A 20,786-nucleotide genomic window follows, 5' to 3' on the forward strand; every position below is an offset into this window, starting at 1 on the left:
ACAAATTTACTGAGTGCACCTATAAAACTGGAGAGTTATTATTTACAATCATTGTCCCTGAAGGCCACTAATGCCCCCTATTTTTGGCAGGGCCATAGCAAGAAATTCTGGGCCCTCTGATTGTATATTGGTCTGGGCCCCTTTAATTTTACAAAATAAAGTTAAAAATTTGTTGTGGCCCCTATTGGACCTGCAGGCCCCTAGAATAGTTACTACCTTTCACCCCATTAGCTATTGCCCTGATTGTTGGGTTTGTTTTTGAGCCATTCTGCCATTCTATCTGCTTATTTTTATTTCTATAGTAGGACACCGTGGCCTGTGCCACATGTGACACTTGGGTGGTGATTCATCTGATGACGAGAGAATGGTACAATAATGACAATTGTGTTGAGTGAACATTATGCCTCTTTGTATGAGAGGAAACAGAGTAACGATGTTTGCTATTCATCTTTCATTTACATACTTTAGATAGAAACTTATTATTTCAGTTCAAGATGTCTTTATTGACAATGTAATACAAAATTAATCTTTGTTTTTTCCAAATACATTTAACATGAGACAGAATCTATTATTGTATGGATAACTTTTATTTGTTATGCTGATTTTGATTGTTGTAGTTGATCCTTGGGAAGAGTAGTTTAAGATGATTGAATGGTATTATTTGTTTATATAGATTTCTGAATTGCATAATTGTTTGAAGAATATATTTTTTCTGTTTATTTAAGGATTTATTTAATGCCTCCATCATGAGATGAAGACCTACTATGCAAGTTATTTAGCCTTTGACTTGTAGTTCACTGTTGAGTGTAATCAACTGCTTCAGAAATCCTCAGTTTGGAAAAATCCATCTTCTCTCTTTCACTTTTAGAATGGCATCCACCAAAGAGTAATTGCAATATATAATTAAATAAGCTAAGACCAGAGCAAATGAATGGCTCACTCCCACAGCACAAAGCACAAACACTTTACCTGACGAAAAGAGATACTCAAAGCAATGAAAATAACAATGGATTTATCTAAAACTACATACAAGCTATGGGTGAATTAATTAACTGTGCAAATGTACAGAACCTGACATCATCAATGTATTAATGCATACCTCCGTTGTACAGAGCGCTTCATGAATGTAGTGTTCTGAAGCGTAGAACAGTTTCCCATAAAATTCATCACTTCCTTTGCAACACATTTTACCATGTGCAGCATTTAACACGAGTGATACCCAGTTTCCATAGGCCATACCTGCCATGAGACATGTACCTGTTTTTAAAGTAATAACACATAGTAAGGGGTCATGTTTTTTTTTTTTGTTTGTTTTTTTAACAATGCACAGTATTCAAGCCACAAATAAATGCTGTTACATGTCCCCCAGAAACAAGTTAGGCCACACTTCATCAAAATTGTTACAGGACAGCTGACCTCCATGCAATATATCCTCCAACTGTTCAACTGAGGTAGTTTCACACAAAATGTTGCTGGTCAATTTTTGATCATAATCACCTCTCTCCATTTCGGGGATAACGAATGAGCAGTTTGGACTGCAGCAGTCTTGTATTTACAATGTATGTGAGAGACAAGGCCAGGTGTGAAACTTCTGCATTAACTTCCTAACCCCAGTAGATGTCAGTGAATGGTCAGTTATCAACCCAAGTATCTGTTTTTGCTTGGGAATTATTTGAATGAATAAATACAAATGTTGCAGTTTTTTTTTAAAGCAGAATGTGAGAATTGAACACATATGTGCTGTTCTCTAAATGTTCTGTAAAATTGTCTACACCAAAAATCTGAACCCTCTGTGTTGGTCATTAATGGAGAGAGATATACCTGCAAGCAGAGCTCCAAAAATGGGTGGAACTCCAAACCACTAGCAAAGAAATAGGGAGCCCCTAACCAAATGTAGGTTACCTGACCTAACCGTGTGTGGAAATAATGACCCCTTTTGGAGTTGGAGCAACCCCCTTTTGTAGTAACCCCGCCCTTTCTGGAGTAACAGAGATCTCCAGTCTGCAGCATTGATGAGTTGTCTTAGGAGCCATTCACATCATGTTTTTCACAGCATCCGTTTGTGCTGTTTTTTATTTATTGTTTTCCTACGTGATCATGGGCAAGATGGCCGTTATGGCCGTTGCGCTGTTTATTTCCTGCTTTTTGAGCTGGTGAACAGTGTTTTTAGATGCCATGTCAATTTAAAGGCGCTGTAAACAATTGTATCATGAAATGGTTTGGCAGAAAATGTTAATTCTCCCTAAAAGATATTACTGAAATAAGTGTCCTGCGATATCTCACTGGTCTCTGTGTCAGCACTAAACTGTATAAACAGCAAACAAAATGTGACCGCGGGCCGCAGACACATTCTTTGATCAGAAAATAAGAAGACTTCGATGTGCTTTCTGCCTGTCAATTATTTTGCCCACTCTAGTGTAGTAGTTAAAGCCAAGTAGTTGTAGTTGCAGGCCGGAGATCTCCAAATGTGGGTGGAATCTCCAAAATGGGTTGTGCCAACTCCAAAATGGGGCGTTACTTCCACACGGTTATGGTTAGGGAAAGGGTTAGGTTAGGGGCTCCCTAGCTTTAACTTAAAAAGCAAAGGTCTGTGGTCCATAGCAACTAACACTGGCAAAGAACTGCCCACTTAGACAGGAAAAGCCATCTAGCTAACATGCAAAGCAACCAGTTACAGCCTGGTTTGTCATTATGTGATGTTTAGGGGCAGGGTTATCCGAGAGGGCTCATACCATAATAAAAGACCGGCATGGGAAAATAAATAATTTATATAATGTCGTGCGAGTCTCCTTGAGCGATTGCACAGAAAACACATGGGAAAAAATTTGAAAATGTTAGTGTAAGAACAGCACAGAACCTCATTACAGAGTATTTCACAGACATAACTAAGTAACAAAGCAGAATGTACTGCTCTGCTCATGGATATCCCCTTTACTTTCTGCTATGTGCCTCAAACCAAATGCTAAATATCTTTAAAAGAGTTGATATGACGAAGCTGTCAAACTTGGGAAAATTCTGTGAACATTTAATCATCAAAAGCGCTCACTGTATCAACATATAACCTTGCGAACCAGACTCATGCTTCCACCAGGACCAGCACAAACTAAGCTCTCCGAAATCCTGTAGAAGTCAGCCAATCAGATTTGGTCTGACTGGACTGAGAAAGCATTTCCAATTTTGTGTGCTATAAGCATCAAACGGTTAGAACACAGGTGGGCATGCCATCTGAGGCTGAGACTAGGGGCTCCCGATATCTTTAATGGCAGTTTGGAGCTCCTGCCCCTTTTTGGAGCTTTGTCTGAGCTACAGCTATAGCCTTCTCGTTAAAGCAGAACATTCAGGTTTAATGCCATATTCAGATTTCTGAGTGTGCTATAGAATTGAACAACTGTTGTGTTTGACAAATGTGAGAAGATGTACTTGGTCACAAAGGTATCTTTGGAGGGCGGTATTTTGGAAATAGGGGATGTGTCTTATTCTCATGGAAGTTCCAGAATGGCTAAAATCACTTACAACACCTTTAAAAGGGACTGCAGTTGTTAAAAACGCCCACTGATTAGCTGTAACTAATATTCCTTGCTTTCATTGGATAGTTTAGAAACGCCCATAGCCTACCAGTTTGAAATGCCCACAGATTTGAAAACACCCATAATTGTTCTGCAGAGACCTATACTTGAAAGTTGAGTTCGGAATGGCATACTACCCATACTACTCTTACTACTTCTGCCATGTCTGTCTTTGGCATAAATAGTAAGAGTAGGATGGTAGTACGCCATTGTGCACTCGGCCTTGGACACGGCTCCATTTCCATGCCAACACCAACTGCGCCTGCGCGAGTACTTCTCGTTCCGGGCACGCGCTTTCCCTGTCCCTAACGCACGCGCCTTGAGTCCTCCCGCAACATCCTCTTCGAGAAGTTGGAGTCACGAGAGACTCGAGCGAGCGTTGATCGACGCGAGAAACATTCACCTCAACACCGCCTTCGGTGTAAACTAGTCTGCTTTTGTCCTGCGTGTTATCGGGTTTTATCAAAACGGTTGTGCTTCCTTGAGCTGTAACACACACCCCTCCTGTGAGGAGTAGACAGATCTCGAGCAGGAGTTTGGTCATCAGCATCCGCTTCGCCTTTTTACCGTGTGCTAGCTACTTATCCGCCTCCACCTTTATGGATTTTATTTTAAATTAGATTATTTTAAAACGACCCATTTTAATAATCGAGCCTTGTTTGACCGCGGTATTGTCTTTTATCAGAGGGACTTGCGAAATATAAAGGACAAAACACATGTAGCCGCTGAGAAGCTAGCCGAGGAAGTGGACTGTTACTTTTCCATCCTTGTATGGTGGACGGAGTCGCATTGAATGATTCATTTGTAGACGTACAGTTATGGAAATGCTAAATGTCACATAAGGGCTGATGTCTGGCACTTTCCGAGAGATTTATAGCTTCGCTGTCATCCTCAGAATCAATTCGAGGTGTCTGTAACTGAACAGTTAAAAGAGTTAGCTGGGGGTTTGACCATCCACAGCTAGCCCATTAGCCAACTCCACCAAGTGATTAGGTTGTTAGTTTATGTGTCTTCAGTTAATTATTTTCAACTGCAAACACTTTTATTGCGTTTTAGACGATGTCCTTTTTCAATTTTCGGAAAATTTTTAAGATAGGTACGGAGAAGAAGAAGAAACAGTATGAGCACGTTCACAGAGACGTCAATCCTGAAGAGGAGTGGGAGATCGTGGGAGAACTTGGGGATGGAGCCTTTGGGAAAGTCTACAAGGTAAATATCATCCAGGAGGTGATTATGTCACCTGATTGAATGTTTGTTTGAGTAATTTTAACTGAACATATCTCCAGCTGTACTCGAATGGTTCACTACCACATGTTATCGTGACTGTGTAGCACTCACTTCAATACATGCTGACTATTTCATTAGTCAACTAACTGCGGGTTATTTCACATCTTGGGTGTATGTGGTCTTGTAGACTGGCAAAATGAGACCTGAAAGGTCTTTTGAGTTCAAAGGTACAGTTATGAGTAATAGCCTATAGAAGAATTTACCATGGTAACCTCCGTTTCCGCCGAAATTGCCAATGTCACCAACAAAATAATAGAACAAATGATAAAGCTTGTGACAGTGTTGGATGGTGATCCCTTATTTATTGATTTACTATAAATGATGTGTTCACAGTATGAACAATAACTGTAGAAACTATGGTTACCTTGGTTAACTTTTGTAAGGGCTGTAGAGAGGTAAACAATGTGATTTTTATTTGCCAGCAACATCACAAAATGTAGACAGTAGAATCAAATGACCTTCCAAAAATGTTTATTAAATTTACCTTCTTAAATGAATATTCTGGTTCAATAGAAGTTGAGCTCAGTTGACAGCATTTGTGGCATAATATTGATTACCACAAAAATACATTTTGACATGCCCCTCCTTTTCTTAAAAATCTGGGTTCCAGTGAGGCACTTACATTGGAATTGAATGGGGCGAATACTCACTGTTTAAAAAGTATAGCCACAAGACAATATGTGTGTTAACTTGATTTTACTGTGTTCTTCATTGCCTACTTCATTGCCATGATGGTTTAACACCATAACAACCATACAAATGATTATTTGTACAACTTTACAGCTCAAATAATACACAATTTTTAACTGAAGAATTAATGTAAGTGATTTTATACAATTATAAACATCAAATGTATTCCTTTAAACTCTCCCAAAATTGCCCCCTTCACTTCCATTGTAAGTGTCTCTTGTAACTTCGATTTGTGCTTTTTTTTTAAAGAAAAGGAGGGTGTATATAATGTTTTGTGGTAGTCAACGTTATGCCACAAATGCTGTTGATTGAGCTTAACTTGTATTGAACCCAGAATATTCCTTTAATTGAATATGAAGGAGTTTGACAACAAGAGACTTGAACTCTTGAAACAAAATTATATTATTTGTGTTTATGTCCTCTCCTCATCTTCTCAAATATTTCGTTTAGCTCATGTTGAAGAACAAGTTGGAGTTGGTGGTTAAACATCACACACTTGACACCATTCCTGTCATGCTCTGCCTGTTTCAGGTCCACTTTAATCAGATGGAGAATGTTTCCATACTGCTCCCATTTATGGAATGCATTGTGTTTTTCACATCAATATTGGGTGTGTTCAAACTGACATGCTAAATTGAATTTTACTAACACATCTTGAGGTATCTTTTAGTGACATTATTGTGATGTAGGCAGATTGGTTTTTTGCCATTAGGAAGGGTCTGCACTGTCAATGGGGCATTTCAAGCAAAACCAGATGCAAAATGTAATGAATAACATAAACATAGCTTCTGTTTATGGACAGCCTTCTGATTTTCAGCACTTGTGCTGAAATGGGCCTATGTGATCTACATAATAAAATGTTGTCCAATGAGGAAGTAACACCCTGTGTGAATGAATTTTCTCATGCAGAGGTGTGGTCAAATTGAAATGGAGAGAGAATGATTCAGCAGGGCCTTCCTGCCGTAGAGTTTGGCAGCCATGATAACTCTTTCAGCAATTGAGGAGCTTGTAATGCTGGGGGTGTGGGAGAGTGATACATATTTGTTACTCCTGTGGTTTACCAGATATTCACTTTTGTTTTTAGTTTTATCAGTTTCTCATTTGATACCATTCTCTTGCCTCTGAAATTATTACTTCAAACCAGATGCTAAGAATTCAGTTGGTGGTACAAATCTGACCCATTGGAAGCTAATCAGTTGCTCACCACCAAAATGTTCTTGCATATGAAGTTGATATTTTACATTTAAAACCAAGTGAAGAAGTATCATCAGATCATTTTATTCATTGTCCCCTAGCAAAGTCTTTCTAGAAATACCTTATTCACACTGGGCTCTGATCCCTGGATATTGGCAGGATCAATGCCTTGGAAATTTTATCTCGGGATCAGACCCTAGTAACAATGCCGGGGTCAATCCCTGGACGTGTCTGTGTGAACAAATGCAGAACTGATACCGTGCAGGTTGTGTGTCATAGTGATGGCATATTTATCATGTGAAGGAGAAAGTTTGAGTGCAGAATAGAGATTCAACAGTTTCACTGTGTACCACAGTTTAAAAAAAACTTATATCTGCCATAAACTATTGCCATTTTTTTTTCTTTCATTCACTGCATTGTGTGACTCAGGATTTATTAAAATGTTTTTTTTTTTTTTTTAAATATACAAGTAAAGAAATTAACGTTTCCATTGTAAATATTATTTAAATAAAAATGTGATGAAAGACCCCCTTACATAAGAAACACAACCAGATACACTTTTACCAGTTTTGAAATGACTCAATATAGCTTTTTAGCTCGGCTTAAGTCAGTCCATTGTTGGCCATCTTTGGAACGCTCTCGGTAGGCAATTTCCATTCATGCCTGTGTAGCTCCTATCTACTTGAATGGGGAAAGACCAAAATCTCCTAAAAGGTTGGGCAAGATTTTGATCAAAGAACATATTTCAAATCAGAAGTAAAATCTGACAACACTGGAATCATAAATTGTGCTTCTTTACCTCAGATTACGCTGAAAAACGAAATTATCCCAGCTTGTATATCTAATGCGCATGCACTTTGAAGAGTTAATTGACAGGCGATGTCTGTATCTAAAAGGTGATTGGCTCTTTTACCTGTAAAGGCGGGACTTCCTTTCTACATCTGTTGACCGTTGGCTGCCGTTGGGCGTTCCAATTACTCCCATTCATTTTAATATAAGTGGCCCTTCTCTACTAAATAATCTCTGCCCTTAGTCACCCTACATTTTCTAAAAGTAGCCCCTGAGCTATGAAATTTTAGTATACCAGGCTATTCAAAGCAAAACAGAAGTAAACTGAATTTACTGGTTGGTAACATTGTTATTTCTCTGATGAGAGCATATTTGTGTCTAACTTTGCTGGATTTGTTTTTCTGTTTTATTGACCAGGCTGTTGTCATTTGTTTGAACAGTGAGGCAGGTTTGTCATTGTTCTGTCATTGTGTATTGTTATTAATATTAGTACAATACAGTCTTATGGCAACTATTTGCTCTTCCGCAAGCTGACAAATTGCAAGAAGTGTGACCTGCCCAGACTCACTGGGGTGGTGGAATGAAATGAAAATCCATTTTTTTCAGTAGTTTTTACAATAACATTATGTAAAAAATTAATTATTTTAATGTAAAAAGATTTTCCTGTATAATTAATGGTAAAAAAGAACAAGAGAGTTCATGTACTTTTTTTTACAGTAAATTATTGTTAAAATTACAGTAAAAAAACAGTAATCGGGCATTCCCACAATTCCCTGCGTGACCCATTACATTTCATTATATTGTATGGGAATAGTTATGTTTCAACATATTTTTAATATCAGTTACTTACACTGGGGTGTTCTGTGTTATATTTGATGTCATTTAGTTAATGTTTACTGCATTATTTAAATCTCATATGTGTTACCATGATGGTGTTTGTGTGAGTGACACTGAGCACTGTCTCTACATGTTCATTGGTAAATGCTCCTGGAAGAGCCACTATTGATGAACTTTATGTCATCAAGTGCCCTTCTGTAGTTACTACGGTGATTAACAAATACCTTATAAAGTAAACAACAGATTTTTACAATTTCAGAAGGCACGTTTATAAATTTTTGTTACTGTAAATTTAACAGACTTTTTTTTTTTTTTTTTTTACAGTGCCAGTGTGAATTATAACCATTTTAAACTGTAAAATGTACAGGTTGTTCTGTAAAGTGGTTTACATTTTAACTGCATTTTTTACATAATTATTCTGGCAACCACAGCTGCCAGATTATTTTTTTGGAAAAACAGCAGGATTTTTTTTACAGTGTACTCGCAGAGTTAGCATGGTTGTTTCAGATGTGCACATGCTGTGTTAATTTCCTGTCTGTCAAAGGGTGGACAGGCGTGGGGTTGTTCAAAGTGAAATGTAGAGAGAATACTTGCTGTTCAAATAAACTCACTCACACGCTTTCTCTTTCTGCTCCTCTGTTTTGTCATGTCATAGATAGAAAGTGTAGAAAGGCATAATGTGTTACACCTCAAATTAGTCACTTCTGCTTTAAATAGAATATACTGGAACATTTAGCTCAACTTGATTATTCGATTTTTTTTTTTTTTTTTTAGCACATAGGATAGACCTGACAGACGCATAAAGATATTTGTTTCTTAACACTCATTTGATGTGGGAACCATGTTCTAAAGCATAAATGGTGTAGCAGATTACTGGGAGGGGATTTTCTTATGAAAGATAATTTTGTTTTGTTACTTTTAAAAAAACATTATTGTAGATAATGAAAAAGTCTGTGATTTCCATTAATCCAGAGTGTCGTAATACTGTTACAAACCTGACATGTGTGGGCCTATTACTCAATACCAGAGTGTTTAATATGAGTCAGTTAGCAAGGCCAGAAAGCTTTGATTGTTAGAAGTTTAATTATGAATGTCTCTCCTGTTGGAGTAAAGCTGGGAATAAGGCATTTGTAAAGAAGTAGGTCAAAGGCAGTAAACTAATCGCACCAGATTCAGGAATTGAATTTAAACTGTTTCTCATAGCCATTTTTATTTTTTTACATTTGATTACCTTTGTAATAATTTGTGTTACATAAATAATTTTTTTATATCATGTATATCCACGGTTTTCCAACTGGCAGGCACCAGAGCATGTCAGGGGAGGCACAGAGATTAATAAAGTAAAAAAATACATAAACACAATAAAAACATATTGTCACGATAACTCAAAATTCATAGCATAATAGACCATAGCTCTGGCATTATAATTCTATTAAATGTTGTGAACGAACGAGTGCATGCGAGAGCACATCCATATACCGTTTGCACGAGCATGAATCTGTCCGCCCGCATGCGAATTTCCTTCTTTCTCACACATCTCGTGTGCTCCTGGGGGGGGGGATCAAAATCAAAAGTAACAGTCAGTATCTGGTGTGGCCACCAGTTGCATGAAGTACTGCAGTGCTTCTCCTCTTCATGGACTGCACCAGATTTGCCAGTTCTTGCTGTGAGATGTTACCCCATTCTTCCACCAAGGCACTTGCAAGTTCCTAGACATTTCTGGGGGGAATGGCCCTAGCCCTCACTCTCCGATTCAACAGGTCCCAGATGTGCTCAATGGGATTGAGATCAGGGCTCTTCGCTGGCCATGGCAGAATACTGACATTCCTGTCTTGCAGGAAATCATGCATAGAATTAGCAGTATGGCTGATGGCATTGTTATGCTGGAGGGTCTTGTCAGGATGAGCCTGCAGGAAGGATACCACATTAGAGAGGAGGATGTCTTCCCTGTAACGCACAGTGTTGAGATTGCATGCAGTGACAACAAGCTCAGTCCGATGATGCTGTGACACACCGCCCCAGACCATGATGAACCCTCCACCTCCAAATCGATCCCACTCCAGAGTCCGACCATCACCCCTGGTGAGACAAAACCGCTACTCAATGAAGAGCATTTTTTGTCAGCCCTGTCTGGTCCAGAGAAGGTGGGTTTGTGCCCATAGGCGAAGTTGTTGCCGGTGATGCCTGGTAAAGACCTGCCTTACAACAGCCCTACAAGCCCTCAATCTAGTCTCTCTCAGCCTATTGCGGACAGTCTGAGCACTGATGGAGGGATTGTGCATTCCTGTGCAGGTGTTGTTACATGACGTCTGCCACTGTGTGGATGATCAGCTGTCCTTCCTGTCTCCCTGTAGCGCTGTCTAAAGCTGCGTACACACTGCTAGCGACATTGCGCAAGACAGCGACACCATCCCATTCATTTTCAGTGAGAGCTGGCGACTTCCAGCGACATGAGCTTTCACGACCGTTGGTGACCAGATGTGGTCGTGTCCAGCGACGCGACAAAGTTGAGACAAGTTTAACTTTATTCAAATGAAGAGTGACTTAAGGGAGCATCAGCCAATACGAGAGAAGACTGTGGAGCTCACGTAATCCTTCTCTCTCTCTCAGCTCCTGCAGTAATGGAAAGATCTGGGGACCCACCCTCTGCAGCAGCTCATCAAACTGGGTCCTGTCAAGCCTGAAGTACTGCTGGAACAGGACTTCAACCAGCCGCAGCTCCTGCACCAGCCGGTGGTACTCACCATGCTGACTCCGAGATTGAATGGTTTTGTGGACTCAGACAGACCGGCGTTTGCGTTTTCGCCGCAGATAAACAGCCGCTATGGCAAAGCTCGTTTCTCGTTCATCTTTGATATAAAGCATTTTATGTACTGATTCCATTTATATTTAGTCTTTTCCCTCCAAAATGTTTGTTTTTATTGGCAAGAAAACTGATTCACTGTCAACAGCATTGGAATGGCATCCGTGAATGTAATTTATAAACGTTACTAGGCAACCAGTAGTGGGAACGCCCACTAGCGACCTAACTGCCAGCCACTGGCGACCTGCAGCGACAAAGTCGCTGGCAGTGTGAACGCAGCTTTAGGCAAAAAAATCGTCTTTTTTTCTTTAAAAAAAAGAGGTTACAGTGGGGCGCTTATAATGGAAGTAAATGGGGCCAATTTTTTTAGGGTTTAAAGGTGGAAATGTGAAACTGATAATTTTATAAAAGCACTTACATTATTTGTTCTGTGAAAACTTGTATAATTTGAGCTGTGAATTTCGTAAATTGTAATTGTTATAGTCATTCTAAGTTGTAAAATTGTCTATAAAGTTACACAAAAAAGGGTGGTAAGTGAATTTATCACATTGAAATTGTGTTCACGCACATTGTTTGTGTTGTGGCTTTGCTTTAGATACAGTGAGTATTTTAATGTTTACAGTTTGGCCCCATTCACTTTCATTGTAAGTGCCTCACTGTAAACCTGATTTTAGCCTTTTTTTAAAGGAAAGGAGGGGCAAGTCAATATACATTTTTGTGGTAACCAATATTATGCCACAAATGCTGTCGATTGAGCTCAACTTGTATTGAACCCATAATATTTCTTTAACCCATTTGAAAAAACTAATGTTAGCAACTTAATTTTCAGAAATTGTCAGGCCACAAAGCAGACATACACACTTTCCCATACTATTTGAGACTAAATAAAACTCAAATTCCCCTCTCTCTAAATATTTTATTCTCATCCGTTGCTCCATTTTCTCTCCTGTCTGTTAATGTAATTTAGCTTGATATTATTTCTGATTGGTTGGTCTGAGACCAGAGTAGGGGCACATCATAGTGACGTGTTGTCCAATGATACTGAAATTTGTCATTTCAAATGATACGCCTCAGATAAAAACTTTTTAAAGAAAAGGTCTGGAGAAAAAGTGATTTCTTCAGTAAAATAGTTTACCTAAAAATGAAAATTCAAAATTTACTCAACTCTCATGTTGTTTCAGACCTGTTTAACTTTCTTCTGTGGAACATAAAAGGAGATGCTAGGTAGTATGTTAATCTCAGTCACCATTCACTTTCATTGCATCCCCCCCCATACAATGGAAGTGAATGGTGACTGAGGTTGTCATTCTACCTAACATCTCCTTTTGTGTTCCACAGAAGAAAGTCATATGGGTTTCAAAACAACATGAGGGTGAGTAACTGATGACAGAATTGTATTCATTTATTCATTTTAAGGTTTGTGAGTTGCATTTGGTATGCCAGGGAAATACAGCATCATATAAGCCATGTGTGTCTTTGCAAGCTGTTTAATGCCACTGGTTGACTTTAACTCAGGCTCAGAACAAGCAGACCGGGATCCTGGCTGCAGCTAAAGTGATCGATACCAAAACAGAAGAGGAGCTAGAGGACTACATGGTGGAGATTGAGATCCTCGCCTCCTGTGACCATCAGTACATTGTCAAACTGCTGGATGCCTTCTATTATGAGAACAAATTATGGGTGAGTGACTCTTCTCAGGAAGGCTTTGGTTACATTGGTTGTAGTGCTGCCAGACATGCACACATAAACACACTGAACCTTGCTCATCAAAGAGTAGCACTTTGAAGAAGTGTTTATACACAAACTATATTGTGTCTTGCTGTGTTTTTCTCTCATGAAATCAAAACGTACCCGTCCCTTCTGAATAAATGCCCCATGTCTTGTAATATATGATTCATATACACCAAAGTGGTGTGGATGGAGAAGAAGAATGGCCATAATTTGAGGGGAAAAAATGTAAAGTAATATACATCCATTTATTATATGGGCCGCATGATCTATTCATAATATTCTAAACTCTTAAAGGATTAGAACCTTTCTTTTATACACATGGGATATTCTGCACTTGTGCATACGTGCAAATTCATGTTTTACAGCTGAAACTATATTTTTGGGGTGACAAATGTCCAATTGTATCCTAGTTTGTCACTCCTGGCAATGATGATAACCTGGACAGGTACAATATTATTACAAACTATTAATATTAACTTATTATTAATATTCAATAAAAAGGAAAAAAAATGTTTTCTTCACAATTCTTTTCAATTCCTCACTGAATGATTTTGTATAATGTGTATAACTTTATTGTAAACTAGTATACTGTATAATGTAGTAGCAAAATTTACAGTAATTCCAGTATAAGTCATCAATAGAAAAACAAATACGTTTATTTTATTTTATTTTTTTATTTGTGCAAAATTATTTCAACCTGTATCTGGACTTTTAAGGATTCAGATCTCATTTTTATTCAATTTAGTTGTAAGATTTCAGCTCACTTTTAATTCACAGTTATTTTTTGGAACCCATTCAACTTAAATATTATTATAATTTGTATAATATATTATAATAGTAATTAGGGCTGCACGATTTGGACAGAAAGTCATATTGCGATTATTTTGAAAAATATTGTGATTGCGATTTGAGCTGCGATTATGATGGTAATGTTTTCCACATGTTCAACTGCAAAAAGGCTGCTGGGGATTTCACACTTGAGCCCTCTTAAAAAGAACCAAACTGAGACTTTTTTCAGTTCAACCACAAACAAATAAAAATATAATCTGTGAAACAAAGTCTTCTTCATATCCAAATGTTACATCCACAGTGTACCTGTTTTTGTCAATTTTGTGATAGGGTCTCAGCCCACTAATTTAGTTTATGAAACACAGTCAACTTGAATATTAGGGATACCGATCTCCAATTTTCTTTTCATCTGATCAATCGATGCTGATCATTTAACTTTTTATCAGCAGTCAAAACTGATTATATGTAAGCTTTCTGCTCAATGTCACTGTTAACTACATTTCTCTGTCAGTAATACCATACTGGTTGCCTAGTTTTTGCTGACAAAAATAACGTTGATTGATTGAATAATTCATTATATACAAAATATAAATGTTACTCTTTATTCTAGGCTTATACAAACTATTATTGAATGTATATAAGATAGTCCTAAAGAATGAGGCTTATGTCAAACTTAAGTTGAACTGATAACTCATTGGTGTAATTCAATATAAAGCAGGGCTCCAGATTAACTTTTTGCCTTGGTTGCACTGGTGCGCCTAACTTTTTTATTTAGGTGCGCCAGCACAAAATTTAGGTGCACCCAAATTTTTCCTTGGTTTGCGTCGCCTTTAACGGCACAATTTCAAGGTCACCTTTTTATCACGCTCCATATACATTCATATATTATTTTTCAGCGTTTCGATTCGAAACGTTGTTGATCCACTTACAAATGCACTGTTCCCTGCCATGCTCTGGCCACATTCTTTACAATAAATGCAGCGCATTATGTTCTCTTTCTTATTAAACCTTAACCAGGGAAACTGGTCTAACCAGTCTTTACGAAATATATATGTTTTTCCCTTTTTATTTTGAGTCTCTATCTCGGGCCCGGTAACGTTAGGCTCTACCTCAGTCTCTGAGTCGGATGCCATCTCCGACGAAGGACCAGGACTTGGCATCTTACCAGGGACTGGGGAGACTGGCTGAAGTAGCTCCGTGTCTGGGCTGTTGTCGGAGCATTGACCGGGTAGAGTGTAGGGAGGAACAGGCCTACTTTTCTTACAGAAAAAACTCTCTATGGGTCTATTTCTTTTCATTATTCGACTTCTGCGTTTTTTTTTTTTTTTTGCTGATGCTGATTGCCGTAACTGATTCTCTTTTGCTCCGGTCGCAATTTCAATCACACAGCACAGAGCCTACATGAATATCTGGACCACAGCCAATCAGAGGCAAAGACCTGCCCCATCTCTGTCTCTGATTGGTTTAGACCACAATATGATCCAACCATGAGTGAGTTCTGTCTAGGAGAACTTAGTTCGCGGGAAAAAAAAAAAAGTTCGCCGAGAAGCAGCGGATGCGTGCGAGGACGTTAGGTGCACCGGTGCGACCAAGGAAAAAAATTAGTCGCACCCTTACAAATTTTGGTCGCACTCTAGAGCCCTGTAAAGTGAAAACTTTGGTTAGTTTGTCACCATTTAATTTAATTATTTTGATTCATCATTTTATTATATTTAATTTTGAAATGCATTATATTATAGTAACTAAATCTTTTATATAGATTTATTGTATGTATGTTCCTTCCTTTTCATTTTGTTGGATGTTGGTAATATTAGTTCCGCTTTCACTTGTTTCCACGGGGAGTGTAATAAGGGTGACACGCTCTCTCGTGAGGTCAACAAATGACAGTAGAAGAGATGGTTCTGGACTATACAGGTGTTCATTTTAATGCTGTTTGCTCAGCAATCTTTTAATAAAGATGTTTGAATTATACCCCATCTTGTCTTCAGCATTATTCTTATGATACCTGTGCCTTGCGGAGACTGAGATGCTGCTACCGCAGATAATAATAAAAAACACTTCATGCAGGATGAGCCAGTTTAGTGTGAATAAAGCGTTTAGCGCACGTAAGCGCTAAACAATTTAATAATCGCACAAGGTCATATCGCGGTTTCGATTTTATTTCGATTAATTGTGCAGCCCTAATAGTAATATATCTCAATAGTGCACCTTAAACTTTTAAATCCTCATGCTTTTATTTTGACATTCTGAACTCTCCAGGAAGTCCTGTAAGTGTGTCTTTGTAGGCAAGTTCACAGTAGTTTAATTCACTTCTTATTCAAATTCTGGTAAAAACAAAAGCACCTCCAGTGTCATTCTAAATGCATATTATAAGTGAACTGAGCTATTAAGCATCTACATCTGAGATGTTGTTCGTGAGTAGCGCTCAAATATTACGTACCACGTGAAGGCTAAAAATAGGCATGCGTGTGTGTCAACAGAGCAGCGCCATTCACTGATGCGTTGGAGCTTCATGTGTATTTTATATATTTACTTATAAACACAGCCTTTTTTGATTCACAGAGCTATTGCACGAATTCAAATGTCTTTTGATAAAAATTCACGAGTCCTATGAAGTTCTTCAATTGTGTTTTTATGGTTCTTAAGTCATTTTTTGAGCTTGACCGTAACAAACATGAATAACACACAGTATCGGATTTGGATCGGGCTCGTCGGACTGATACCCGATTTGTTTAAAACGTCAGTATCGAGGCCGATACTGATCCAGGTATTGGATCGGTGCATCCCCACCCTGGCCTAAAATGTTTCAATCCAATCAAATCCTGATAGATAAAATCAAGTCCTGCTATACATAATTTCAAATTATTTCTATAGCAATTTGTGAACCTGCTTGTCTAATTTTTCATCATTTGATTCTGAGGAATGACGAGGCTTGACTCTTAGTCCACAATGTCTCTCACAGTTCTTGAGTCTATCAGTGAATGATGTTTTTCTTTTGTAGAGCTCACTAGATTATTATGGCAGGATGGTTTCATATGACGCCCTCTCTGCGGTTGGCATGTATAGAAGGATAATGGCTCATTTCAGATGACCAGAGAAAGTGCTCATGAATTAGTTAGATGCAAGTCCAGTCTGCTTTGCCTGGCTGCTAATCAAGAAATATTAATGCACTGCTCATACTAACATCACCATGTTTCTTAATTCTTGGAGGGATGCTTTCTACAGTCTATGTTAGAGCTAAGTAAAATTTGAATAGAAACAAATTGCACTTCAATCAGTTGTTTGTCACTTAATTTTAACTCTCTAGTCTTCTGTCAGAGTTCGTTTATTCAGATGCAGTTCACTTTTCATGGGGCACAATATATAATTTTTATTGATTTTGCTGCAGCACCTGTAACCTTAGGCAGTATAATAATGACCAGCTGCTCTGGCCACTGTAATATGATGGTGTTCACTTACACAAAGCTTTTATCATGTCACTTACAGTTTTAAGTTTCATATAGGCCTGCATTGCTGTCGGTTGCCATTATCCAATAGACTGACAAATAAGTGAATGTTTGAGTAAGCTAATAAAATTGGTAATCACGTTAGCCATTTCACAAAATGTTGTGTATCTTCATTCTAATGATATCTGAGAGGGGCATTTACAAAGACCACTGAACAGGATTGTAAGGGAAGTTTATTAGTGCTTTTATAGATGCCATAAGAAACCCATATCATGTTTTGAGATTATAATATGAAGGTAAAACACTACAATGCAATAAACTGGTAAAATTGTGGCATCAGTGTCAAAATTCTTTTAATTAATTCATCTTCTAGACTTTTTTCTTTTTCCTTCTTTCTTTAGATTCTCATTGAGTTTTGTGCCGGAGGGGCAGTGGATGCTGTTATGTTGGGTGAGTTTTATTTTCTTTGTTTAATAGGAGAAAACATTCATTGTGGTTGTTTTGAGTCATTTCTGCTGTGCACTCAGTGAAATTATTTTCCATTATTTTGGACCTCGCTGGCACACCAGCACGCTGTGCTCATTTTTGCCACTGGACTGGCCCAAGCATATAATTAACAAAGTCAGATTTCAAGAAGTGGTTAGGCTCTTTTTGAAGCTTCTTAGCCTTTAGTGTTAGTTGGAAGCATTCTAAGTCCCCAGATAAATAGAGCTTCTGTGTGAAACAGTGACATGCAATGCCAGTCAATTGATAAGTAGACTTTCAGATTTTTGATGTAGGTATCTAAATAGACTACAAGCTAAACACATTTCTTATGTTGTACTTTCTTGCACATTAGGGGTCACTTCACAGGGAACACATTTTTATTTGCGCAAGAAATGCTCTTGCATTCAGGAACAGTTGGACTGAGCGCAACAAAATATTATTGAATGCAGTGATCTCGTGCATAAACAGTTGAAGTCAGAAGTGTACATACACTTAGGTTGAAGCCATTAAAACAAATTTTTTAACCACTCCACAGATTTCATTTTAGCAAACTATAGTTTTGGCAAGTCGTTTTGGACATCTACTTTGTGCATGACAGGAATCATTTTTAATTGACTATACCACAATTCCAGTGGGTCAGAAGTTTACATACACCAAGTTAACTGTGCCTTTTATCAGCTTGGAAAATTCCAGAAAATTATGTCAAGCCTTTAGGCAATTAGCTTCTGATAGGCTAATTTGAGTCAATTGGAGGTGTACCTGTGGATGTATTTTAAGCTCTACCTTCAATCTCAGTGCCTCTTTGCTTGACATCATGGGAAAATCAAAAGAAATCAGCCAAGAAAGAAATTTGTGGATCTCCACAAGTCTGGTTCATCCTTGGGAGCAATTTCCAAATGCCTGAAGGTACCACATTCCTCTGTACAAACAATAGTATGCAAGTATTAACAATATGTGACCATGCAGCCATCTGACCGTTCAGGAATGAGACAGGTTCTATCTCCTTGAGATGAACATAGTTTGGTGCGAAAAGTGCAAATCACTCCCAGAACTACAGCAAAGGACCTTGTGAAGATGCTGTAGGAAACTGGTTGACAAGTATCCATATCCACTGTAAAACAAGTCCTATATCGACATAACCTGAAAGGCTGCTCAGCAAGGAAGGAGCCACTGCTCCAAAACCGCCATAAAAAGCCATACTACTGTTTGCAATTGCACATGGGGTCATATACCTTACTTTCTGGAGAAATGTCCTCTGCTCTGATGAAACAAAAATTTACCTGTTTGGCCATAATGATCATTGTTCTGTTTGGAGGAAAAAGGGTGAAGTTGTGGCAAAATGTCTTAAAGTCTGCATGTAACGGAAGGTGCGACCAAATTTTAAGTATCGTGACGTATTTCCGAGTGAAACGGAATATTGAATTAGAAAAAATAGCTTGATTTTATCCACTGGTAAATGATTGGATCTAGAAATGTAGGCGTTCCATACAGAAATGGAGGCAGATCTGATGCAAGATTACAGTCAGTTGTGGAGGACTACTCGCCGCCTGACAAATCACCAGCAATCGCTTTCGATGGGGAAGAAGTTTGTTTGCAGCAGGCAAAGGAGGACGAGGAGCACGAGCACACAGAGGATCATTCTGTCGCAGGAATCAAGCCTTATATGTTTGTGCCATTACCTTCTGAGAGTACTAACGGTGACCTGGACATGAAGGCTCAGGAGGAAGTTCATCCTTGAGTATTCTATGTCTCCCAATGGTAATGTGTTTTGGTAAGGTTTTAAATGGGGTACATTTCTTAGAACAGTAGCCTAAAACTATGTCTAAATGTATAGCTGGCAGGTTACGCAACTTTAAATTATCATATGTCAGTCTGTCTTAACATTACTAGCTATGCCTCTCATTCAGGTGCTTCTGAATCTGTTAAGGGCAGATATTTCACAAACCCCATTTCACGTTCTCTCCAATTTTTGAAGCATTCGCGGGTGAAATGCCTCGAACACAACCGCGACCCCTCTGATATCCCTCCTTTGAAATGCAAAAAATGAAGCAATCAGGCCCACAACCCCAGGGTATTTGGGGGTTTGGGAAAAGGGTTTTGTGAGAGCCACAACCTAAAACGCACCTCCTCGCCATCTGTTTGTTATGCGTCTTTTTTACTCTCTGTCAATGCTCAAAGTTGACTGGCGGTTGGAGAGGAGTGGTTAAAGGATGTTCTGCCCAAACCGTTAAACTGACGTCATCTGAGAATGTCATTCCAGAGGCGAATCTAATTTTCAGATTTTTATTGAAGATTACGAAGACAAATTTGTTTTGCTGTGGATTAACTTGCATGGATGAATTGTTCACCACAAGACTAGTAATGTGCACTAACAAAGCAAATGGGGTCAAATTTGATTACATGCAGACTTTAAGGACAACAAAGTCAAGGTATTTCAGTGGTCATCACAAATCCCTGACCTCAGTCCGATAGAAAATTTGTGGGCAGAAATGAAAAAGCATGTGCGAGCAAAGAGTGCTTCAAATCTGACTCTGTTACACCAGTTCTGTCTGGAGGAATGGGCCAAAATTCCAGCAACTTATTGTGAGAAGCTTGTGGAAGGCAATATAAAGGCAATGCTGGCAAATACAAACAAAGTGTATGTAAACTTCTGACTCAATGGGAATGTGATGAAAGAATTAAAGCTGAAATAAATAATTCTCTGATATTATTCTGACATTTCACATTCTTAATAAAGTAGTGATCCTAACTGACCTAAGACAAGCAATGTTTTCTACGATTAAATGTCAGGAACACCTGGCAAAGGTGTATGTAATCTTCTGACTTCAACTGTAAGTTGGGCCGACTGATTCAAGCTGATAGAAGAGCAACTTTGCCTGAAATAACCACTCGTTACAACCGAGGTATGCAGCAAAGCATTTGTGAAGCCACAACACGCACAACCTTGAGGCGGATGGGCTACAACAGCAGAAGACCCCACCGGGTACCACTCATCTCCACTACAAATAGGAAAAAGAGGCTACAATTTGCAAGGGCTCACCAAAATTGGACCGTTGAAGACTGGACAGATGTTGCCTGGTCTGATGAGTCTCGATTTCTGTTGAGACATTCAGATGGTAGAGTCAGAATTTGGCATAAACAGAATGAGAACATGGATCCATCATGCCT

General features: G+C 38.6%; 2 protein-coding genes across 5 annotated transcripts in view; one reads left to right on the top strand and one right to left on the bottom strand.

The window, feature by feature from the left end:
* Positions 1 to 775: 775 nt before the first annotated feature.
* Positions 776 to 1,507, bottom strand: si:ch211-223p8.8 (dual specificity protein phosphatase 13A family protein). Its single transcript, XM_052151659.1, is given in 4 exon segments — positions 776 to 985; positions 1,100 to 1,211; positions 1,213 to 1,257; positions 1,359 to 1,507. Coding segments are annotated over 4 exon segments (516 nt in total).
* Positions 1,508 to 3,878: 2,371 nt separating this feature from the next.
* slka (STE20-like kinase a) overlaps positions 3,879 to 20,786 on the top strand; it is a 39,724-nt gene continuing 22,816 nt past the window's right edge. For 3 of the 4 annotated variants that reach the window (XM_052150675.1, XM_052150676.1, XM_052150677.1), the window contains exons 1-3: positions 3,879 to 4,775; positions 12,682 to 12,846; positions 17,534 to 17,582. In XM_052150675.1, coding sequence (XP_052006635.1) covers positions 4,626 to 4,775; positions 12,682 to 12,846; positions 17,534 to 17,582 — 364 coding nt within the window. In that variant the 5' untranslated portion in view covers positions 3,879 to 4,625. The remainder of the gene's footprint in view (positions 4,776 to 12,681; positions 12,847 to 17,533; positions 17,583 to 20,786) is intronic. The other variant, XM_052150678.1, reaches the window with a different exon arrangement.

Source organism: Xyrauchen texanus, chromosome 20, assembly GCF_025860055.1.
Source record: "Xyrauchen texanus isolate HMW12.3.18 chromosome 20, RBS_HiC_50CHRs, whole genome shotgun sequence".
NCBI classification, from domain to species: Eukaryota; Metazoa; Chordata; class Actinopteri; order Cypriniformes; family Catostomidae; genus Xyrauchen; species Xyrauchen texanus.